The sequence below is a fragment of the Microcaecilia unicolor genome, chromosome 1, assembly GCF_901765095.1.
Source record: "Microcaecilia unicolor chromosome 1, aMicUni1.1, whole genome shotgun sequence".
NCBI lineage: Eukaryota > Metazoa > Chordata > Amphibia > Gymnophiona > Siphonopidae > Microcaecilia > Microcaecilia unicolor.
In genome coordinates this window covers 49,121,085-49,146,600 of record NC_044031.1, presented here as the reverse complement: position 1 = coordinate 49,146,600, position 25,516 = coordinate 49,121,085, and the positions used below count along the sequence as shown (strand labels likewise).

General features: G+C 43.3%; 1 protein-coding gene across 2 annotated transcripts in view; it reads right to left on the bottom strand.

Annotated features, from left to right (window-relative positions):
• The window catches only part of KLHL18 (kelch like family member 18), a 145,450-nt gene that overhangs the window by 6,210 nt on the left and 113,724 nt on the right, over positions 1–25,516 (bottom strand). The window contains exons 4-7 of one of the 2 annotated variants that reach the window (XM_030196988.1): positions 24,699–24,897; positions 19,299–19,459; positions 14,395–14,531; positions 4,938–5,175 (exon numbers count right to left, since the gene is read on the bottom strand). In XM_030196988.1, coding sequence (XP_030052848.1) covers positions 4,938–5,175; positions 14,395–14,531; positions 19,299–19,459; positions 24,699–24,897 — 735 coding nt within the window. The remainder of the gene's footprint in view (positions 1–4,937; positions 5,176–14,394; positions 14,532–19,298; positions 19,460–24,698; positions 24,898–25,516) is intronic. The other variant, XM_030196996.1, reaches the window with a different exon arrangement.

Below are 25,516 nucleotides of genomic sequence, written 5' to 3'. Positions count from 1 at the left end.
TATCTTGTTAAGGATGTCAAAAGAATTGAAGCGGTGCAAAGAAAAGCTACGAGAATGGTATGGGATTTGCGATACAAGACGTATGAGGAGAGACTTGCTGAACTAAACATGTATACTCTGGAGGAAAGGAGAAACAGGGGTGATATGATACAGACGTTCAAATATTTGAAAGGTATTAATCCGCAAACGAATCTTTTCCGGAGATGGGAAGGTGGTAGAACGAGAGGACATGAAATGAGATTGAAGGGGGGCAGACTCAAGAAAAATGTCAGGAAGTATTTTTTCACGGAGAGAGTAGTGGATGCTTGGAATGCCCTCCCACGGGAGGTGGTGGAAATGAAAACGGTAACGGAATTCAAAAATGCGTGGGATAAGCATAAAGGAATCCTGTGCCGAAGGAATGGATCCTCAGGAGCTTAGTCAAGATCGGGAGGCGGGGCTGGAGGTTGGGAGGCGGGGATAGGGCTGGGCAGACTTATACGGTCTGTGCCAGAGCCGGTGGTGGGAAGCGGGACTGGTGGTTGGGAGGCGGGGATAGTGCTGGACAGACTTGTACAGTCTGTGCCAGAGCCGGGGTTGGGAGGCAGGGCTGGGGAGGTGAGGATAGTGCTGGGCAGACGTATACGGTCTGTGCCTGTGCCAGAGCCGGTGGTTGGGAGGTGGGGCTGGTGGTTTGGAGGCGGGGATAGTGCGGGGCAGACTTATACGGTCTGTGCCCTGAAGAGCATAGGTACAAATCAAAGTAGGGTTTACACAAAAAGCAGCAAATATGAGTTATCTTGTTGGGCAGACTGGATGGACCGTGCAGGTCTTTTTCTGCCGTCATCTACTATGTTACTATGTTACTATATGTCTGAATTTGGATAATTTGATAGGACAGCAGGTCTCTGAAAGCTTTAGAGCATTCCAGACCGCTCGTAACTCCAGGAGATTGATCTGAAGACCTTTTTCCTGGAAGGACCAAACTCCTTGAGTGTGAAGCCCATCTACATGAGCTCCCCACCCCAGGAGGGATGCATCCGTTGTCAGCACTTTGTGAGGCTGAGGAATTTGAAAAGGGCATCCCAAGGTCAAATTGGATTGAATTGTCCACCACTAAAGGGAATTGCGGAATTCGGTGGACAGTTGGATTACATCGTCTAGATTCTCGGCAGCCTGATACCACTGGAAAGCTAGGGTCCATTGAGCAGATCTCATATGAAGACGGGCCATGGGCGTCACATGAACTGTGGAGGCCATATGGCCTAGAAGTCTCAACATCTGCCGAGCTGAGACGCTCTGGCCATGGAAACTAGAGACAGAAGATTGTCTGCTCTCGTCTCGGGGAGATAGGCGCGAGCCATCTGTGAATCCAGCAGAGCTCCAATAAATTCCAGTCTTTGAACAGGGAGAAGATGGGACTTGGGGTAATTTATGACAAACCCGAGTAGCTCCAGCAGTTGAAGAGTCATCTGCATGGACTGTAGAGCTCCTGCCTCCGAGGTGTTCTTCACCAGTCAATCGTTGAGATAAGGGAACACATGTACTCCCAGTCTGCGTAGCGACGCTGCAACAACTGCCAGGCATTTTGTAAACACCCGGGGTACAGACGCGAGACCAAAGGGCAGCACACAAGACTGTAAGTGCTGCGCTCCCAGACGGAATCAAAGATACCTCCTGTGAGCTGGAAGTATCGGGATGTGTGTATAAGCATCCTTTAAGTCCAGAGAGCATAGCCAATCGTTTTGCTGAATCATGGGGAGAAAGCTTCCTTTCTGATGAAGGAGTAGGATCAGAGGGAAGACCACAAGACTCCTCAGAAGAGAAATATCTGGGATCTTCTCCCTCATCCCTCGAGGCATCCTCCTAGGTATCGGACAAGAGTTCCTGAACTGCAGTCCGAAACCGGGCCCGTCTCGACGCCGAGGAACCATGTCCCCGATGGCGGTGCTGAGAAGTCGACTCCCGTGCCGGCAGCGATGAAGCTCCCTCCATCGATGTCGACGGGGAGTCGACCTGGGTGGCAGCCAATGCCGATACCGCAGGCGGCACCGATGTCAGGGACCTCACCACAGGGCTAGAGTCAGCTGCTGCTTCCATCAACTGTGCCGAAGGCGCAAGCACCCCCGGCACCGGAACAGGCTGACGCAGCAACCCTTCCAGCAAACTGGGAAGAAGGGCTCGGATGCGCTCGTCCAGAGTCGCTGTCGAGCAAGGCTCCGGGGTCGGTGCAGGAATCGGGTCCAGAATCTGCTGAGGTTGAGGAGGCGGTACCAGGCTGTCCGAAGACTGACACACCGACACCTCCTGAATGGAGGGTGAGCGCTCCTCCCGGCGTCGGCGCTTCACGGGTGCTGAATCCTTCGATGCCCGGAGCTCCCGGTACCGTGCTTAGAAGACCGATGACGATGCTTCTTCGCCTTTGCTCGATGCACGTCATCAATACTCCTCGGTACTGATGAGGAGGATGTGGAATTCACACGTCTCCTCGGGGACGGGTCCAAGAGTGGTCGGTCCCGTGGGGCCTGCGTAGCAGGAGTCTTCGAGGCAGGTGGAGACCCACTTGATAGCTCCCTGCTCCCAGCGTGTGGTCTCCAGACAGCCATTACCTGCGCTCCTGAGGTCGATGTCATCTCCGGTGCTGATATTGACGCCGCCGACCGCAGTACCGATGTAGACGTCGAAGAACCGGGCGAAGCTCTGAAAAGACGATCCTGAAGAGCTTGTCTCGATGCCTGTGTCCGCTTTTTCAAGCTAAGACACAACTTACATGCGTCTGGGCGATGATCGGGCCCAAGGCACTGAAGACACCACGCGTGAGGGTCAGTACCCAAGAACGCCCAGTTGCACCGAGTACACTTCTTGAAGCCGCTGGGCGTCTTTGATGACTTGGACGGAAAAATAGCGGACGTGAAATCAAAATTCTCGATTGTGCCAAAAATAAAGGCACATAAATGAGAGAAATGTGTACGCGCGGCCTAAGAGGACCGCGACGGAAGCGAAAGAAAACTTAAAAGGACCAAAACTAAGAAATAAAGGGTTTTTTTTTTAGTTTTAAGGAAAACAACGTAAAGAAAAAAAAAACAAGGGAAAAGGAGACAAAAAAGTCAAAAATCAGCGAAGGCTCTTTCAGGGCGAACGGAGAGAGACCGCAAGTAGTCACTCTCTAACCGCGGAGAAAAAAAGAACTAAAGCGGGACTCTCACGCAACAGGCGGGAAGATCGCTACGCATGCGCGGTGTGCGCACCTGAGTGCTCGAAGGCTCTAGCAAACTTTTTGTTGTTAGGAAGATTTCGGTTCCTGGGAACTGCCGTGGACGTCACCCATCAGTGAGAACAGGCAGCCTGCTTGTCCTTGGAGAATGTTAATATTCACAATAATGCCTGAGGAAGTTCAGAAAGCTACCAAATTCTAAGGAAGAACAAAAGAGTATACAGCACATAATGGACACATTGTAGCATATAGAAATGCAAGTTCAAATTGCACATGTCTAAAACTTAGAGAATTTGAATTCAAATCTCACTTCAGAACAAAGCCTTAGGTTAAAAAAGCCTCATTTTACCTACCCAACTAGCCAAATCCATATACAACCAAGGCCTTAACCCTTACATCTACGCAGACTATGTCACGATCTACATCCCGTTCAAACATGATCTAACAGAAATCACAAACGAAATCAAACACAGCCTCCAAATCATGAATTCATGGGCGGATGCATTTCAATTAAAACTCAATGCAGAAAAAACTCAGTCTCATCCTCTCGTCACAATACAACACGAATAAACCCACCACTATAAACACCCCAGACTACACCCTTCCTATTTCTGATAGCCTGAAAATTCTCAGAGTTACAATCGACTGAAATCTCACACTAGAAAACCAACAAAGAAAATGTTCCACTCAATGTGGAAACTCAAAAGAGTAAAACCTTCCTTCCCAAGGGAAATATTCCGCAGCCTGGTACAGTCAATGGTGCTAAGCCACCTAGATTACTGCAATGCAATTTATGCCGGATGCAAAGAAGAAATCATTAAGAAACTCCAAACTGCCCAAAACACCGCAGCCAGACTCGTATTTGGAAAAACGAAATACGAAAGCGCCAGATCCCTAAGAGAAAAACTACATTGGCTCCCACTTAAACAACGTATTGCATTCAAAATCTGCACCCTGGTTCACAAAATCATTCATGGCGAGGCCCCAGTCTACATGACAGACCTTATAGACTTACCAACCAGGAAAACAAAAAGGTCAGCACGCACATACCTGAATCTCCACTACTCTAGCTGCAAAGGCCTAAAATATAAATCAACATGTGCATCCAGCTTCTCCTACATAAGCATGCAACTATGGAATGCACTACCAAACGTCATGAAAACAACGCACGAACTAGCAAACTTCTGGAAATCACTAAAACCAATCTGTTCAAAAAGGCATACCACAAAGATCCATCCTAAACACCAGACAATGAAACTTATACCAGAACTGGTCAAAACTGAACTCTTTATACTTGACTGCTTAATTTATTCTGTCACTTATGAACTTTAACACAATATCACTCTGTATTTCTCATTCCGGAAATGGCGATCGCCATTACGGCACTGTGTAAGCCACATTGAGCCTGCAAATTGGTGGGAAAATGCGGGACACAAATGTAACAAATATATAAATAAATACCCTGCCCTTGTCCTTGAATGAAATCCTATTGTGAGAGCCAGATTTTAACTCACTGTTTATGAACAGGTCACAACAGGACATTACTCTGGTCTGAAACCTGGACTATGGTAAATAAAAGTTTGTGTATCTCTCCTCTGACAAGCATTTAGCAGAACCTAGAAACTAAATAAGCATATTACCTCTTCCAAAGTTTAAAAACATCTCCAGTGGAAAAGCAAAGCAAGGAGAGAAAGCAAGCATGGATGAACAGAGGGTCAAATGTAGAGTCATCATTCTAACATACCTTCGTTTGCTGTTCATACTCCCCACTTTCATCCAAGAATCTGTCTCTGGGTTGTAAACTTCCACTGTGCTCAGTCTTGACTGGCCATCATATCCACCAATAGCATATAAAAATCCATTCATCACAGCAACGCCCACTCGACTGCGAGCTGTTGTCATTGGCTGGCACTTCTCCCAGTGATTTGCGATAGGGTCGAAGACTTCCACCACATTCAAGGAGTCACCTGCATAAAAATTTGCTACTCGGCTTAAAATATTTACGATCTCTCAAAATTCAGTCCCTAATTCATCCCACCTCTCCCTCCATATACAGCACATTCATCCAAAAAAATCCCAGCACACTTCTGCAAACATGGTAGTTCCATGGCATGCATGCAACAGGAGCAGAGGAGGAACATCTGGCCTAAAAGGATCAAGCGCAGTCTATATAACCATTTCTAAAGGAGAAAAAAAAATAAAATGTTAGGATAGTCTATCCAGATCCAACCAGCCACAGCAATGATCAGAACACAGAAGTCTCAGGAAGGTGCCATGCTTTTATCACTAGACTCTCAGAATCTGGTAAGCAGAAGAAAATTCCAGAACATTCTAGTATTCTTAGGAAACTTACTGAATTTTAGTACATATTTTTGTCTTGTTATCTAAAACTTAAATCTGACCCTGGATTCAGATTTTGCATTTGATTAAACCTGCCATTCCAAACTTGAGTTCAAGGTGAATTACAATTGGGTACAATAAAGTACATAGAGGGCTTTGCTATGCACCTAACATAGTAACATACTAAATGACGGCAGATAAAGACCTGTACGGTCCATCCAGTCTGCTCATTTTACATGGTATGTGTTACTTTATATGTATACCTGAGTTTGATTTGTCCTTGCCTTTCTCAGGGCACAGACTGTAGAAGTTTTGTTTTTGTTACATTTGTACCCCGCGCTTTCCCACTCATGGCAGGCTCAATGCGGCTTACATGGGGCAATGGAGGATTAAGTGACTTGCCCAGAGTCACAAGGAGCTGCCTGTGTCTGAAGTGGGAATCGAACTCAGTTCCTCAGTTCCCCAGGACCAAAGTCCACCACCCTAACCATTAGGCCACTCCTCCACAGTCTGCCCAGTACTATAATTCACTGTGTACAGAAAAGAGATGACTGAGGGGCGATATGACTGAGGTCTAAAAAATCCTAAGTGGTGTGGAGCAGGTGGAGGTGAATTGATTTTTCCCTCATTCAAAAAGTGCAAGACCAGGGGACACTCGAAACTACATGGAAATACTTTTAAAACAAACAGGAAGAAAGATCCATAGTTTGTTACTGAAATGGACATGGGGGAAGCCAGTGCTTACCCTGGAATTGGTAGCATGGAATAGTGCTATTATTGGGGGTTCTGCCAAATACTTATGTCTTGGATTGGCCACTGATGGGAGTACGACACTGGGCTAGATGGACCATCAGTCTGACTCAGTATGGCTACTCTTATGTTCTTATGTGTGTGTTCATGCATATGAGGTGCAGGCAGTTACACCCGCTATAGGGCAGGTGTAAGTGGTTGTGCCTAGATGAATGCATGTTCTCTACCACCTGCACTCATATCCTGTAAAGAAAAACAGGCGCCTACTTTCCATTATAGAATAGGCTTCAAACAGGTGCTGCTTTATAGAATTACCCTCTGTGAAGACCAGGGAATACTCCATAAAGTTACATGGAGATACTTACAAAACAAATAGGAGGAAATATTTTTTCACTCAAAGAACAGTTAAGCTCTGGAACTTGTTGCCGAAAGATATGGTAACAGCGGTTAGCATACCTGGGTTTAAAAAAAAGGTTTGGACATGCTCCGGGAGGAAAGGTCCATAGTCTGCTATTGAGATAGACATGGGGAAAAGCTGCTGGTTATCCCCGAGATTGGTTGCATGGGTCATTTCCTGCAAGATGGCGTGATGGCAGTTGACACATTTTTAGTGACCTTTTGGACTACCCCGGAAACAGGTGCCTTAGGTTGTCACAGGGCTGGCTCTACAGGAGCAGATAGGCGGTCGCTTTTTGTATTTTATTGTTTGGGTTAAAGAATGAGTATAAAATTAAGAATATAATTTAACAGTTAGTTTGGTTATGTACAGTGGAGGCAAGTGATTGATTACATGATATAAAGCTGGGATTTAAAACTGCAGGGGCTGTAAGAGGTCTAATGGCCTGTCATTGATGAGTAACTGATACCTCCCTGTTATCCTTTCTTATTGAATATTAGGTATTTCTTTGAAAAATATTTATATACATTAATCATTTTTGTCACAGTGCTTCTCCTCTCTTTTTTTGTATTTTGACATTTATATGTTGGAATGGATTATTTTTCCCTTTCTCATTTTTGATCTACTGCTTGGGACTCTGTCAGGTACTTGCGAATTGGATTGGCCACTGTTGGAAGTTGGAAATTGAGCTAGATGGACCATCAGTCTGACCCAGTGGGGCTATTCATATCTTCCAGGATACTGTGAGGGGGCATACAGAATACTGCCCCTCACTTTTAAGGATAGTCTCTCAGGTAGCCTGAGACACCTTAAATTCATTAGTCCCGCCCAAGGAGGATGTGAGACAGAAGAGGTGGAGCCAAAGTTCCAAGAAATAGGAAGTATAAAAGGTAGGCCCAGAGTGGGGTTAAGGAGGCCCAGGGAAGGAAGAACCGAAACTCCAGCATATGTCTTTATAACCTATGTCTAGCGACCGGGACTTGGCTAAGGTAAGCCAACTTTTGATTTGAGACTTGTAAGCCTTGCTCTGAGGTCTGGCTCTGGAACTCAGAGACAGAAAGAGAAGAACTTATAGGCTGTGTTTGGGATGTGGCAGTCAACAGCCTCGGACTGTGTTTGGACCCTGTCAGCCCCAGACCTTGGTTAAGCCTGTATTCGCTAAACCAAAGAGACTTTTCCTAACGCCTTTAGTCCAGTAATTGCAGCAGAGGTCCTGGGCAGGCCTGTGCACTAGGGCTCTTTCATGCAATGCGATAAAATGAACCCCACACGTGGCTGCTAGAGCCAGAGAACAATGGCTAGAACTTCCCTAAGTCCTTCACCAGGTTTGACCCACAGTCTCTCTATTTTTTTTCTATATTGTACCACTGTTTTCGGTTTATTGTTATTTAAGGTGACCTTTATTAGTGTGCCAAATGTCAAAAGAGTCAGATGAATACACACATTTTTAAAAAATCCTTCTTTCAATGGTAATTTCCTTCGAAAATTCAATACAGAAGTACACAGATACATCAGTGGCGTAGCCAGACAGCAGATTTTGGGTGGGCCTAGTCAAAAAGTGGGTGGGCACCAAGTGTTCTCCTCCAATGCGATGAGGCCAGTATCAGCAGCTTAGGAAGCTTAGACTGCTGAAGTGGAAAGCAGTGTTTTCAGCACCATCGGGGGAGGTCTTCAGCTGGCGAAGCTTGGGATCCCCACTAGCTAGCACTAAATATGTGCAGCTGTTGGGTGGGCCTGAGCCCTAAGTGGATGGGCCCCGGCCCACCTAGGCCCACCTGTGGCTACGCCACTGAGATACATTACCCTTCAACTTATATCTGTTCTATATATTTATCTTTAACAGATAAAGAGGAATCTGGAGTCCAGTACTCCTTTTCAGCCTGAAGATTTTAATGGGGGTTTTTTTTTTCAAGTCCAAAATACAGCAAATAATTGACTCTACCAAGTGGTCAGCCGCCGACATGGGAATCGGAAGTATCAAAGGTAACTTAGGATGAGTTTGTTGTTGTGAGTGAAAAGGAAGTGAGCGTGAATTTACAGTTATATCATAAGACTGCTTCCTGTTGTGATGTTTGCCATCCTTGTTTGTTGTGTGCGATGGATGGACTTGTGCCTGCACTGACTATGGGCCCTGTTTACTAAGCTGCGCTGTAAGCGCACCAACATTTTTAGCGTGCGCTAACACTAGAGACATCCATAGAAATACATAGGTCTCTCTAGCATTAATGTGTGCTTAATTTTAGTGTGCGCTAAAAACGCTAGCGCACCTTAGTAAACAGGGCCCTATAACTGTTAAATCAATCTTTCCAAGTGGGCCTCCTTCCAGATGAACTGAAAAAGGCTATTATTGGGCTCAGTTTCAAAAGAGGACATCCATCTTTCGACATAAAACGGAAGATGGACGTCCTTCTCCCAGAGACGTCCAAATCGGTATAATCGAAACCCGATTTTGGACGTCTCCAACTGCTTTCCGTCGCAGGGATGACCAAAGTTCAAGGGGGTGTGTCGGAGGCGTAGCGAAGGTGGGACTTGGGCGTGCCTAACACTTGGACATCTTTGACCCATAATTGAGAAAAACAAGGATGTCCCTGACGAACACTTGGACGTTTTCACCCGGACATGTTTTTTTAACGAATAAGGCACAAAAAGGTGACGGAAATGACCAGTTGACCACCGGAGAGAATCGGGGATGACCTCCCATTACTCCCCCAGTGGTCACTAACCCCCCTCCCACCCTCAAAAAACATGTTTAGAAATATGTCATGCCGGCCTCAGATGTCATACTCAGGTCCACGACAGTGCATGCAGGTCCCAGGAGCAGTTTTAGTGGGTACTGCAGTGCACTTCAGACAGGCGGACCAAGGCCCATATCCCCCTATCTGTTACATTTGTGGAGGAAACAGCAAGCGCTCCAAAACCCACCAGAAACCCACTGTACCCATATATAGGTGCCCCCCTTCATCCGTAAGGGATATGGTAGTGGTGTAAAGTTGGGGGTAGTGGGTTATTTTTGGGGGGGGGCTGGGGGGGCTAAGCACACAAGGTAAGGGAGCTATGTTCCTGGGAGCATTTTATGAAGTCCACTGCAGTGCCCCCTAGGGTGCCCGGTTGGTGTCCTGGCATGTCAGGGGGGCCAGTGCACTAAAATTCTGGCTCCTCCCACGCCAAAATGGCTTGCATTTGGACGTTTTTGACATGGACCGTCTTTGGTTTTGAAAATTGCCGAAATTCAGGAATGTCCATGTCTAGGGACGTCCAAATTTAAGGATTTGGACGTCTCCGACGGCATTTTCGAAACGAAAGATGGACGTCCATCTTGTTTTGAAAATACGGGTTTCCCCCGCCCCTGGATTTCGCCGTTTTGCAAGGACGTCCAAATCGCAACTTGGACGTTTCTTTCTAAAATGCCCCTCATCATGTCCCACTCTAAAGTCCCAGGTGTTGGGTGTTGGGTTACAATGGCTTGACAAATTTTTGCCGTATTTCTATATTGCCTGTGTTGGCTAAAGTGATTGAGCGCTCAGTATACAGAGTATATGGATCAGGAGCTCCCTTCTGCACCCTTTTCAGTATGACTTCCACAGGACACATTTCACTTAGGCACTTGTAGCAGATACTTTGGATGAGCTACGTCATGGTCCGGATCAACGTGCCAGTTATCTGTTGTGTTTTAGAGGTTTCTGCCGCATTTGATACTTTGGATCATGAGATACTATTGTATCGTCTAAGTAGCTGTAACCACTCTGAAATGTTTTTTTTTAATCTTTAACTGGTCAAAGGCAGGAAGAACGTGTGGGAGCTAAAACATTGAAGGTACATTTGCTGCAAGCCAGAGTGCCGCAGAGTTCATCGCAGTCAGCTCTGTTCTTTAATTTGTACCTCTTGCCTTTATGTTGTCTATTGAGTTCTTTTGAGGTATCATACCGTGTATATGCAGTTTTTTCTTCCACTGAAGGCTGACATTTCTGCTGTGGTACTCCGGTTGCAGACTATTTTAGCTAATGTGTCAACTTGGATGAAAGCTAATTGGCTCTATTTAAATGTTGATAAGACTGAATTACTGTTGCATATATCTGATGAGAGTGCTGCCATTCCCTCTAAGGTCTAAATTTCAGGAACAAATGTTCAGGTTTTGCATCAGGTGCATAATGTAGGAGTGTTTTTTTTTTATTCCAGCTTGTCTTTTACGACTCAAGTGCAGTCTGTGATCTAAAGCTCCTACTTTAACTTATGTTTTGTTTTTTTTTTGTTACATTTGTACCCCGCACTTTCCCACTCATGGCAGGCTCAATGCGGCTCAATGTTTGGTAAGTTTTGCCCTTTGTTGGCAAGTTCGAACTTTCAGGCTGTTTTACAGTCAATGATTTTGAGTAGTTCGGACTACTGCAATATTGCATACCACTGATTGACTGTCTTGAATGTTCAGTCTTTGCAGATAGTACAAAATTCAGCTGTATGGCTGCCGTATGGTTTGTCAGAATTTTAATATATTGCATCTTATTTGATTTAGTTGCGTTGGCTGCCTGTAGCCTTCCCCATTCAATACAAACTGCTATTAATTGTCCATATGTGTTTGTACCATGAATCTTCTTTTTATCTATGCTCTGGATTGCAGCCGTATGTTCCATCCCATGCATTACGGATCTGCAACTGCCTGTGGACTTGTGGTACCAGATTTTCACACTTTTCGTCTTGAAAGTATGAGAAAATGTATTTTTACTGTTGCTGGTCCTTCAGAGTGGAATAAATTACCATTGGAGATTCGTTGAGAGAGAAACAGCTTGTTGAAGCTTGTTGAAGCGTCATTTGTTACATCTACAGACTACTGCAATCTGCTTCTTGCTGGCCTCCCACTTAGTCACCTCTCCCCTCTCCAGTCGGTTCAAAACTCTGCTGCCCGTCTCATCTTCCGCCAGGGTCGCTTTACTCATACTACCCCTCTCCTCAAGACCCTTCACTGGCTCCCTATCCGTTTTCGCATCCTGTTCAAACTTCTTCTACTAACCTATAAATGTACTCACTCTGCTGCTCCCCAGTATCTCTCCACACTCGTCCTTCCCTACATTCCTTCCCGTGCACTCCGCTCCATGGATAAATCCTTCTTATCTGTTCCCTTCTCCACTACTGCCAACTCCAGACTTCGCGCCTTCTGTCTCGCTGCACCCTACGCCTGGAATAAACTTCCTGAGCCCCTACTTTTTGCCCCATCCTTGGCCACCTTTAAATCTAGACTGAAAGCCCACCTCTTTAACATTGCTTTTGACTCGTAACCACTTGTAACCACTCGCCTCCACCTACCCTCCTCTCTTCCTTCCCGTTCACATTAATTGATTTGATTTGCTTACTTTATTTATTTTTTGTCTATTAGATTGTAAGCTCTTTGAGCAGGGACTGTCTTTCTTCTATGTTTGTGCAGCGCTGCGTATGCTTTGTAGCGCTATAGAAATGCTAAGTAGTAGTTGTAGTAGTAGTAGTAATCTAGCACATGAACTGCCCTGACTGGAATGACAGAAGCTGTTTTTGCCCCAATGTATTCTGCAGCTCTGGTTTTCTATGAGGTTTATTTTTCTATGTTGCAATTGTTTATGACGTTTGCATTAATGATTATGTCTGTTGCTCTCTGCTCTGGATAAATTATATTCAAACTTCTCACACTGACATTTAGGGCGTTTCGAGCGGGAACTCCTATTTGGTCCTTGACTAGTCTAGTATCTATCAATGACTTTTGCCTTGTACTTCCAAGTCCTAAATCTACACAACTTGAATTTACTTGTCACCGTGCCTTCTATTTTTACTGCCTCTTTCTTTTGGAACTCCCTTCCTTTGACTGCCAAGCCTGAACCTTCATTTAAAAACTTTAAAACTGCGCTGAAAACCTAGTTATTTCAACATGCTTATAACACGAACTCCTGAGAGGTGTTACTGCACACGGGGCCTTTACTGACTTATGTCATTTTCTTTTATACTTTCCTCCCTCCCTTCCACTTTTCCTGATCCTCCTCCTCCTTCTCCTGATCCTTAAAGGTTGTGTCTTTGATTCCTACTTGTTACTGTATGAATGAGGGACATTTTTCCTATCTAAAAACAGAGTTCCTTTTTCCACTTTTAAGTTTGATTTTATATAATTTTATGTACTCCGCTCAGGGCTGTTAGTTCGAGTGGTATATTAAATTCTAATAAATAAAATAAATCACAATCTATAGCAGGATTAGGCAACCTTTATACACAGATAGCTGATTGAATGTCAGTACTATCCCTAGTGGGCTGCATACAGAAAAGTAACAAAAGCACCATATAATTCACTGCTAATAAAACTCTATATGATGCCTGAATGAACATAAATTATTACCAGAATGGTTTGTTACTGTATACTTCTGTCTTTCCAAATAATTGCTAACACTGTCAAACAAGTGTTGTCCTGTTGTATTCTTCAATGGTTCCACAGACAACAAAACTCTGGTTAATGATGTCTGTGCAGGCCGCTTTCTGTGTATACTTTCCATGGTCTTACGGGCAAGCATAAAATTCAATGGCAGGCCGCAGGTTGTCCACCCCTGATTTATAGGCTGGCTGTGTGTGAGACAATGTATACATCTTTGGAAATGAAACATACGTGCTGGTTTTCTCTCCTCTGACCCACGCCCCATCCGCATTAACCCACTCAGCCACTTTTTCATTGCTTCCACTGGGTGCAGCTGACTAATATAGATGTCAGGTCAGATCTTTAGATTCCCCCTCCCCCTCCCTCTCTTTCCCTTTTCCTCTATCCTATTGATTATTGTATTTCTTTTCCTTACTGGAATCCTTTCCATTTTGACAAATGTAAACCACTTAGAAAGTGGTCTCTTGGGCAGTATATCAAATCTGAATAAACTTGGAAACTTAGATTCCAGCACCCCCCCCCCCCCCCCCCCAACCCACCACCACCAAGGTACTGTACAGATAATCAGGAAGATGGAAAGTACTGGCTATGATATAACAGAGGGAGAGAATCCAGGTCAGGTCAGAAACAGAGAAAACACTAATAAAATTCTGCTAATTAGCTTTCAATGAAAATAAGCAGCTCTCAATATTGTAGCACTGGTCTCCCACTTAGCCACCTATCCCCCCTTCAGTCCGTTCAGAACTCTGCTGCACGTCTTATCTTCCGCCTGAACCGATACACTCACATCACCCCTCTCCTCAAGTCACTTCATTGGCTTCCGATCAGGTACCGCATTCAATTCAAGCTTCTGCTGCTAACCTACAAATGTACTCGATCTGCAGCCCCTCCTTACCTCTCAACCCTCATCTCCCCTTACGTTCCTACCCGTAACCTCCGCTCTCAAGACAAATCCCTCATTTCAGTACCCTTCTCCACCACCGCCAAATCCAGGCTCCGCCCTTTCTGCCTCGCCTCACCCCACGCGTGGAACAAACTCCCCGAGCCCATACGTCAGGCCCCCTCCCTCCCCATCTTCAAATCTCTGCTTAAAGCCCACCTCTTCAATGTCGCCTTCGGCACCTAACCTCTACACCTCTACCCAGGAAATCTAGACTGCCCAACTTGACATTTCGTTTAAAGATGTCATTTGAGCAGGGACCGTCCTTCTTTGTTTATTTTGTACAGCGCTGCGTAACCCTAGTAGCGCTCTAGAAATGTTAAGTAGTAGTAGTAGTAGCATGGACCCAAGCCTTAGGCTCTGGGGCACTCTAAGGTAGGAATGCCAGATACCTGCCGAATTCAGTCCGCCTACAGCGTAGATCAGTCCAGCAATGGATGTGCAGCAGCGAGGACGCGTCTTGAAAGCAGGGAGATGAGGTCGACGCTCTGGCATTAAGTGGTAATCTTTTGCTTCATCAACCAGATCCCTATAATTAAGAACTCAGAAACATCAGCTGCTAAACTCGAGAAAAGAAAAAGAACACACATCAACTTACATAAGCCCGATTCTTTACTTCAAACCCTAGCTTTACTTTCCCTTTAAGTAAAAAAAAGGGAAGGCACTTGTAGATGAGAGACCTGATAGAAGCCATCTCTCATTTAACACAAATTTCACCGGTGCAAACATTTTGTCTAAACAGCTACATGCACTTTTGAATATCAAATCTTGGTAACCTTTTCATCACTGGGCAGTTAATAATGCCACAGTTAATTATGCATCACTTAATCACTTGTTCAGATGAGCTTGTTTTATTTAGCCATGTAATATTAAAATATTTAAATACATATAAAATCACAGCTACATTTAAAACACTAGTCACTTAATAAATGAGTGTGCTTTAAAGGACAAGTACATTTATAAAATTTATGTTTAAATCTATTTTATTAACAACAAATAATACATGGTGCCTTACATAAACTAGCGTACTTTTCAGTACTCAGTATTAACTTTGGCGTTTTCAAGGCTCGATCGCGTTGTATCGCTGATAGCTATGCTGGCTGCTGTAATAGCTTATAGCATGCCCCACACCCATCATTTTTTCTTATTTTTTCTTATTTATTTTTTCTCATTTCGATTTGGCATTTACTTTTTATTTGTAATTTCGCCCCCTTTTTGATTTACACTGAGGATATTTATGTCATCATGCCTGTGGGCACAGCTTTATTTATCTCTATATGCCAATACACTTTTGCTGACTCTTATTTTATATTTTTCATGGTGACAGTATCGCCTAAACATGGCCTTCAGGTGTACTCTGCCAGCATGTTATGTGGTTCCTTATGCACTTTTGCAAAGGTAATATTATTTTTCAGTTAGGTGGTTCCCCTATGTTATGGTCCATTTTTCTTAGTAGTTTATGGTCTTCTTTTTTAATATATGCTATTTTTCACAGCAATTTCAGGCAATTCTTCCTTTTTTTTGTTTCTCCCATCCTTATCATTTTATGGTTCATCACCTTTGACATTTGCTGATTCATTTGGCAGCCGTGCCTTGTTTTCATTTTCATTTTTTTATTTTTATTTTCATACCCGTGTGGTCTTCTTCATTATTCTCCATCATCAACACAATTTTTTGGGATCCCTGTCCATATATTCTATGTTTCACTTTTTTTAGTATCATTTCATTTTTGTTGTATATGTATGTATGGAGAGTATGTAGTGATTTATGCCTTCGCTTACATATTTATTATAGATATCGTTGTTAGCAGCTTTAGTTTTTTTCATCTGATCTACAAGGTACTTTTTTCTACAGATAATACTAGGTATGTCCTCTACATTTATACTTTATCATGTTGTGTATTGTATTCCATGCCTTGTCCTCATTATCTCTATGTGGTATAATTTCATATCTTTACATAATTCAATATTCTTTATTCTTTTAAAGTCATATACTCTTATATTTTTATCATATATTTTTTATTCATATATACTTTGCATCTTTCATTCCGATGTTTTATTTGTCTAAATTTGTACAAGAAATTGTATATGGATGTTCAAGTTTTTATTCATGTTTTTAATTATAATTGTATTTTTATGCATGTCTTTGTATATTATATTATTTTATAGACCCCTGACGCAGGCCTTACGGCCGAAACACGTCACGTGTCGGGTCATTTCTGCTACTGTCAATAAAGACCTTGTTCAGGAAGACACTCATTGTGAGAGGACTTTTTTGGATCCACTGTGTGTTTTGCCTTTCATTGGTTTTCCTGTGGAGAGTTCACCTTCTGTGGGCGTTTGCAACAAATAATACAACCATTGCCAGACAGCAAAAGACAGCAAATTATAGAGAGAATACTAGCCAGGAACCCACAGTCATGGTAAATTTTTACAGATTCACCCCATTTCCCCCCTCCCCCCAAAATCCTAACATCCTATACTACATGGGACCTAACACGTGATAAACCCCCGCCCAACCCCACCGTACCAACCCAAAATAATCTACAGAGTCAAGATTATAGCCAAATAAACCACAAGAGTAAAACTAAAACTAAGAAGAAACAAGGGACAAAATAAACCCATCTGTCTGTGATTCACAAGCAAAACAGAGATAACACAAATAAAATAAAAAGAAGCTATTTCATAAAAGGAACAGCAATATTGAGAAGTCCAGATTAACTAGTTTGCCCAGGAGTCCAAAACACGAAGAGGTGGATTCTTAAGTTCCCACTCTGGCTGGAGGATTTTGAAGAAGCATTTCTGTGAGGCAGCAAGAAACCTATTTGTTCATCATAGGCAACCCAAAGTCGAACTGGATAATGCAAATACATTTGGAATCTTCCGTACATGTAATTCAGTGCATAGGATAGCAAAAGCTTTTCGTTAGGAATGCACTTTGGCTGTATAGTCCTGAAAGCAAATACTTTCCTATTGTTATATTATAAGTTCTTATCTTGACGCAGAGCCTGCAAAATGGCCTGCTTATGTACCAAATGTAAGACACGGAACACAACTACTCGAGGAAGTGCAGTATCACCACTCTTAAAGCCCATCCTGCAAGCCCACTCAATTTTAAAAGAATCCTCCAATGACCCAAAGGTCCGGGATTGTGTGACCCAGGTCTCCAGAAAGCCTGCAAGGTCCTCATCCTTCAGAGATTCGGGAAGTCCCACCAGACCCAACATCTTGCTCCTAGAGTGGGCCCTCCACATCATCGATTTTAAGCTCCATTACCCTTGAGGCCTGAGCTGCTCCACATCCCATGCTGCACATTGGTCCTTCTCCAATGCCAGAACCCAATGTTGTGCATCCATCTCTAAGTCCATATTGTCCAAGCGTTCATGGGTGGCCTCTCTTTTATCATGCAATTGCTGCAATTTCACATCTAGCACATCCTCCACCACTGCTCTCACTTCAGTTACAATCTCTGAAGTACAAGCAGAGCTGAGGGACTCAGCGGGACCGACTGAGCTGCCATCTTAGCACTACTTCCCCTCTGTTTCTCCTTTTCCTTGTGTGCAAGTCTCGGTGTCATTTCAAAATTCAGGAGCCTTGAAACTCTCCCACCTGCGAATCAACAGCAGCACTAAGTAGCAGGTAAAACTTCAGCCCATTTCTTGATATAAAAAGCAGGATATGTGGCTATTTTGGTGGGGGGACAGAGGAGCCGAGCAAGGTAGCCTCTGCTCCTGCTCTAGGCCTCATGTGATCCCTTCACGTTTATAAAACTTATAAAGTCAAATAAAATGCAATAGCATTTGACCACTTTTTGCACAAGTTGCTTCAGAGAAGTAGTCAAACAATACATCTGCCCCAGGATTTCGCTGCCATACTGCCGCCACCCATTGACACCAACACATTAAATTCAACAACAATTTGCAGCTTTTATTCTATTCAACTCTAGACCAGGTGAAGACTGCGTCATACTAATAAGGTTCTCCAAACTATTTAGATGGACATTAGAGAAGTTATGGTTGGCAGATGGCACCTTTAAGATAGATGTGTCACTAATAAACGTAGTCAAATTTTAATATGAAGAGAAACAGATGTAAATATTCAGTTCCCAGAATTCTCTCATTAGCTAAACCTAATTTTTGTGGACCTTCAGAAGGTGGGCATTATGGAACAAATTTTCCTTTACCATGACCAAAGTTCCTCATTGGTCCATTTTTTCAATTTCATTCAAATTTCATTGTTTTCTCTTTCACTTTGCAAGACAGAGATATGTTTCACAATGGACTGTGTGTCAGGGAAGTATTCTATTTTTTTTTCTCTTTCACTTCAGGCACATTATTGTTTGCATTCCAACTGAGCATGCACGAGGAGCGCCGATGGTGGTGGCAGGAAGAGAGGCTGCCAACTTCTTCCCTACTGAGGCAGCACTGGGGCAGTAAACTGTTTTGATTGTAACCACAGAAAGGCGGTATATCAAATCCCATCCCCTTTCTCTTTCATATGTTTAAAAAATTCACTAGCCACTATGACATTTTATTTGGTTTAAATGTAGCCATGATTAATACGTATATACATGTTTGAATATATATGATATGATTAAATAACACATGATTATCTGAACAGGTGACTAGATGGCATGATTAACTGCTGATTATTAAATAATTGGTGATTAAACGTCCTGACACTCCTGCTCACTGGGTTACCAAATTAGCTGTGTTTTGCTATTACTTAAGCAATTCATCATATATGGGGGTTTTCCTGCCAGACTAAAATCTTTCAAAATATCAACACAAAGCTAACACCTCTGCAACCCTTTATTTGGAAAGCAGCAAGATGTTTGACCGTTAAGGGCTTGCTGGAAGACAGCTTTGCCTTGTTCTCAGGAGGTGCTGAAATATTACATCAGCTTATCACAGCAGCTACAGTCTTGAGTTACTGAAAGGAGCACCGACAGGAGCATTGTTCCATGACCAGACAACACACAGCACTCCCTGGAAGGCCAGGTGAAACATAAAACACATCCTATTTTATTTTTGCCACTTGTAAGCCCCTACAAAGGCAATTAATTCCTTCCTCTGAATTACACCTTCCCACCATCAAAAACAAAATCCTGTTCAAGAAAACTTGGATACGTTCTACAGTCTGTGCTCAATTACAGTGCTCTGTTATCTAAATTTAAAACGAGGGTTTATGACAGAAGGGGGTAGAAATGATTATCAGATTTTGGGTTAAATCCGATGCTCAAAGCATTCAGCTAGCTGAGGAAGCCAAAACAAGGCAAGTTCCCCGCACGCACTTACCGGCACTTATGACAGCTCCGCACCAGATCATCCTGCTGCACACGATCTGCGAGGAACTGTGGTCGGCACAGAGGCAGGCGGATTTTGGCAAGCATCTCAGGTACACAGGCTTCCCTCTGCTCTCGGTCATACCTTACCCATGCAAGCACGGCTTCAAACACCTGGTAACAAGGCGGGACCAAAACAAGCCAACAAACATGATCAGGGAACAACTTCCTTAAGAGGACAGATTAAAAAGAAAGAGAACTGTAGATCTGAAAAGAGACAGATGAAGGGAATAAAAGTATATGAAAAGCGAGAAAAGGTGTGGATAAAATAAAATGGGGAACTATTAGATGGAGGAGCAGAGTAAGGCCTTGGTGAAGTGGGAGAACGCTGAGCTAAACAAAAATAAATGCCATACTAAAGGCAACAAATTTAAGTTTGAAAAGTAAATAAGAAATATAGGACTCTATAGTTTGCAAATCAGCAGGGTGAAATAGTAAGAATTAAAATATATCAGTAATCAAAAGGCACAAGGGGTCTCCGACTGGATGCCACACCTAGGTTGTAGGTGGTATATACATTTTTAAAATAAAATAAATATCTGGAAATGATGGTGGAGGCAGGGAAAGAAAAGGCACACTTTTTATAATTTTTGTGGTTTTATATTTCACTTTATTATCACTGCATTTATAGTTTTGTGTCTTGTGGGTTATATGGGGTTTTATATAATTTATATATCACCGATTATAGTTTAGTAACCTTTTGAACTTCATTTTACATAGCTTAGTTATTAGACAACTAAAAAATATATTTTGGAGAAAGTGATATCACTGAAGATGGTAGAAACAGTTAGAGCTCTGATGAGTCACAATATTAAAAAGATATGAATCCCCAAATAGCTACACCTCAGCAACGAAACCAATTAGTAAAGGTGCAGCAGAACCACCCAGACATCTGCATGTTAGAAGTTGGAGGCTTTTTAGTTTGCTGTGGCAGCAAAGAAGGTAGCAGTAGGGTTGCGGATTAAGAAAATGGAAGAATTCAAAGGGGGTGGGTGAGGAGTCTGTTTGAGTGGAGGTCTACTTCTTCAGTAGAAGGATGATGTTATTAGGATGGGGAGAGAGGCACCAGGGATAGAGAGGGAAGTACAATGTGGTTTGGGGAAGAAGTGGATAACTTACATTATATACCAGGGAATATTTACTGTGAAAGGCTTTAATTCTCCACAAAAGAGACAGATGTTGTTGTAAGGAACTAGGAGGTTAAACCTGTGGGTGGCCTTTGTCCAGGAAACACACCTGATGAGAGCAAATGAAACATTACTAAGGGACAAACAATATGGTCAGATATTTTTGAACTCAAATTGAGGGGAAAGAGGGCAAGGGTGGCAACTGTGGCATGAAAGGATATCACAATGCAAGCTCTTACTTATACAGGGGGACTTTAAAGGTTAAAAAAAAACCACAACATTTGCAAATGTGTATACCACCTACATCAATCAGACCCCATTTGGAAGGCAATGATGTGCAGATGATCAAATCCCCCATGCTGTTCCGAACAGCATTCTAAAATTAGCACCGGAACAGCGTGGGGAAACAACGCCCCTATGATCGAAGCTAATAGCATGCAAGTATAAGAGCACTATTAGCTTCGATCATGGGTGTACTTCTAAGGGAGGATTGTGCCCAAGACACAATCCTCTTGCAGAAGTTGTTTGACAGATCTGGGCTGTCAAAAAAAAAAAAAAAAAGCCCAGACCTGTCAAACTTAAGTCTGCCCCCAAAAACACAAGGCATGGAGGTCAGGGCACCCCACTTCCAAAAGACCCTGGTGGTCCAGTGGGACCCCTAGCCCCCACTCTCAACACTGAAGAGACTCTGATGGTCCAGTGGGACCGCTAGCCTCCCCTCACCGGCATCTCCCCATGGCCTACCTCAAAGTTGGAGGGAGGGAGGGACTAGAACTCCCTGCTTCCTCTGTGGGCACCCCCTCAAAATGTCAGCTTCCTGCCCAGTGCATCCTAGGATGTGAAGGGCATGGCTTAACTTGCATATAAGGGTTAAGCTCTGCCCAGCCGATCCCAGGATGCACCGGGCAGGGCATCACCATTTTGAAGAGGTGGCCACAGAGGAGGGATGGAGGGCTACTCCCTCCCCTCCTTCAAATTTGAGATAGGCTAAGGGGGTGTGGCTAGTGAGGAGGGCTAATGGTCTCTTCAGTGTTGGGGGTGTGGGCTAGGGGTTCCACTGGACCACCAGGGTCTTTTTAGTAGTTCTTTTTTTTTTTTTTTGGGGGGGGGGGGGGGGCCTTAGGTTTGACAGGTCTTGGAGAAAATCCCAGACCTGCCAAACCTCTTCTCCTGGTCTCCCCCATTCCTCCTTTGCTTGGCAAACCCCAACGCAAGCTCCAAGCTGGCACAGGATTTGCAGTAGGAGCAGCGCCCTTGTTTGGAGTGCTGCTTTGCTGATCATAAGGGAGGAATGCAATAGACCCTTGTTTGCATGCGATTAGAAGTCAGAGCCAGCAAGTTCATTGTTTCACATGCTTGCCGGCTCTGATCTTGGGGTGCAGGCAAATGTGGGCGCTTGTCTGGCACTAATGGCCTCTAGTGCCCGCTTTTGATTCTGATCATCTGCCCCTGAATAGGCTGCTGCTGGAGAAGGCAAAGAGAAGCTTAATGGGGAATGGGTGGATTTCAATCTGACAATGGATCTGGCCTGGGATAGGCAGTTCGGTGGGGTGGCCATCAATCAGCTCAAAGGGAGCTAAAAAAAAATGATATATGTGTAGGGCCACTCAGAGACACATTTTATTCCTATTTGCATAGTAGTTATTTGGAAATGGATATGCTGTTGATAGGCAGTAGGTGGGGGAAATGGTCAGTATACATACATGGTCTGACCACACAATGGTATAGGGGGGGGGGGGATTTGGGGATGGAGAAAACAGGGAGGAAGAGGGGGAAAATGTTGGAGGCTGAATGAGGGACTATTAAAGGAAAACCATGTTATATGAGACATCGAGAAACATATAATGGAGTTCAATGAGAGAGGTACCTACTGTCTAGAACAAGATTCCCGACATGACAGCTGGTTTCATCAGATAGGCCTTCAGAATTTATTCAGGGTCTAAAATCCAACTCCATCCCCTCAGGCCCTTTTGTTTCTGTTCCATACTGCCCCTCAAAAAAGATATATGGCAGAGTTCTTTGCTGCTGTTTCTATTCTGTGTTTTGGCCTTGCTTTTTGCAGGCCTATATATTCCCTCTTATTTCAGAGGGCCTGGTAGAGCTAGGGATTCCCATCAGGGTGGAGTTCTGTTCCTGCTTGTCCTTGGAGAAAGCAAAGCCCCAGACCCCGATATTTAGTGCTGGTACCTGGGATAAGGGCCAGCACTAATTATCTGGGTCTAAAATTTAGCTGTCAGCAGCCAATGTTGAAAGAAACATTAAACCACTGCTGGCTGAATATTTAGCCCCATTATTTTTAAAACCACTGCCATAGTCTCCATACCAAAAGGATGATCCCAGTTCCATCTACCGTACATCACCATCCACTCTACTGACTAGATCTTTTTTCCTTTTAAACTGAGGTTTAGCACTCTGGGAAAGGGAAGCCCAGAGCACATGCATGCTCCAGAAGGGAAAGAGAGAGCTGCCAGTTCCCAGAATCTAATACCAGTCCATCACAGATTGCCAATTTGTGAAGGATCCCAATTCCCTGTTATTCTAAAGCAACCTCTGCAGCATCTGGTCCTAGCTTTAGAATCATGGCCAACTGCCCACCTGATGTGATGCCTCTGCCTTGCCCTCTTCTCCACTATCTGTAATTGCTCTTATCTCCCACTCCCCTCACAGGACCTCCATTGACTTCCCGCTGACCCATACTTCTTTCAACTGCATTCTCCAGAAGCCTCAGATCTACGGCCCATACTGTGCAGTTCTGTGCGCACTGCAAGAGCTCTGAAGTCTAGGCTACCATGCTAAATCCTAGCATAAAACTTTGAGAACTCAAATCTGCCAGTGCCCTGTTCCTCGCGCAGAAAACAGCTAAATACCAGAACAATTGCTAGAGAGTGTATGTGAATTAGGGAGTCAAGGAGAGGTGCAAGATGTCAGAATCTGAAGAGTGAGGGAGAGGAAGAAGAGGAACAACAGGGAAAGGGATTCATTAGGTGTTTGATATGCTGCTCAATCAGACAGCCATCTAAGCAGTTTACATAGGTAGTATAATTTATGATACACAGAAGATAGAGAATGACATCTTTAAAAGACAGAGGAGAGGATGAAGACAAAAAGGATTACAGGTATAATTTTCAATGAACTATATAGAGGATGGAAGGGAGGCAACGATTTAAAAGAAGCACATTTGGGAAAAGATAGACGGGCATAAAATGAAAAAGAAAACCCACAATATGAACAAAAAAAAAGCAATATGCAAAACAGTTTGGAAATGATTTAAAATATTTAATTGAAAAACATACACAAAAGTTGTCTTTCTGCATAGTAACTTACGCAAATGCTACTGAATGTGCAGCATGGGATAAAACAATCTTTACAGAGGAGAGTGGCGGCCTTGATATTACAATACTTCCTCGAAGTAGCAAAATTCAATAGGTTTGTGTAATGTAAAGAGGGTCCGTTACAGCAGAATTTGATTTCTACAACACCGCACAGCTTTCAAATTTGAGAGGCATGACTATAGCTTATTTTCAAGCTCTTTGAATGTTCACCTAGGTATCACATTGGGTCATCATTCATGTTTTTAGGTAGTGTACAGTGAGAAATGATTTGATAATTTCTCTCATCAGGCTTGTTTTCTGGTTTTAGTTTTGTGATGGATGCTGATTAATGCACCTTTGTGTACTATGATATCTAGGTTTTATTTGGCTCTCGTGTCTTTAATGGTTTGTCATTTGTTCTGAAAATGCTGTGTAGGTTATTAAGGTTATCAATAGAAATCAAACAAAATAAAACATGGAAAAGAAAATAAGATGATACCTTTTTTATTGGACATAACTTAATACATTTCTTGATTAGCTTTCGAAGGTTGCCCTTCTTCCTCAGATCATGTTTTATTTTGTTTGATTTCTATTGATAACCTTAAGAGTGGACTAACATGGCTACCACACTCCTCTACTTAGGTTATTAAGGAATTCATGGATGGTAATCTTGTGCTGCCATTTTGTTTTGTAATTCAAAGTGAATGGGTTTTCAAACATTGGAAATAGTGAAGAGAGAGCCTCAAATTAAATTAGAGTTAAAAAAAAAATCAATCTATAAATGTAGAGGCAAGGATCACTAAGTTATTGAAGTTGGAATTATCTGGCATATTAGGTGTGCTGTGTTGGTAGAACTAGTGGCAGGGTGGAAGAGCACTTCTCGTGGGAAAGGGTCTATATGATGAACTAAGGTACCTGTTCCTCAGCTTTCACATTTAGCTCATCCCTGGAGACCAGCTCCAGCACATCTTCCAAGGGCAGGGCCAGGAACTCCTCAGACATGGACACCTCCACAAAGTGCTGATGGATGAAGCTGTTGGCCGAATCGTACAGCACCGCACACATCATGGTCTCTGCAAACTGCCGTACCCCCAAGCAGTTCTTGGGGTGAAGCCTTAGGAAGACAAGAAGGAAGAAAAGATTCCTATATAATGTGGAACCTTGCATCACGTAACTATAGTTTGGGTTCCTCTTTCCCACATGCATCAGTTTGCATTTGCTCACATTAAACGTCATGCTGTTTGGATGCCCAGAAAGGTCTTCTTGTAATTTTTCACAATCCTCTTGAAATTTAACAACTTTGAATATCTTTGTGTCATCAGCAAATTTAATTACCTCACTAGTTACTCCCATCTCTAGATCATTTATAAATATGTTTAAAAGCAGCGGTTCCATCACAGTCCCTCTGGGGAACTCCAGCTGGATAAATTTTATAAAAAAAAAAAAGGTACACAGGCACATAAAACAAAACTTAAGTATCTGTGTGCCTCGACAGCCTAGGTATCCTGTTACAAAAATTACTGTCTGCACAACTAGCCATGTCATATGGGCTATAACTGTAGCCCAGACACAAGAATATCTCTACTTCAGGAAGCAGGTGAAAGCTTGGCTCTTCAACCAGGCCTTTAATGGAAGAAGTAACTAACTTCAATCTCACACACATACAAGGAATGACACAGGCTGCACATACTGCAGCAGGACATGCTTATCCACTCTTACTCTAGCTAACATTT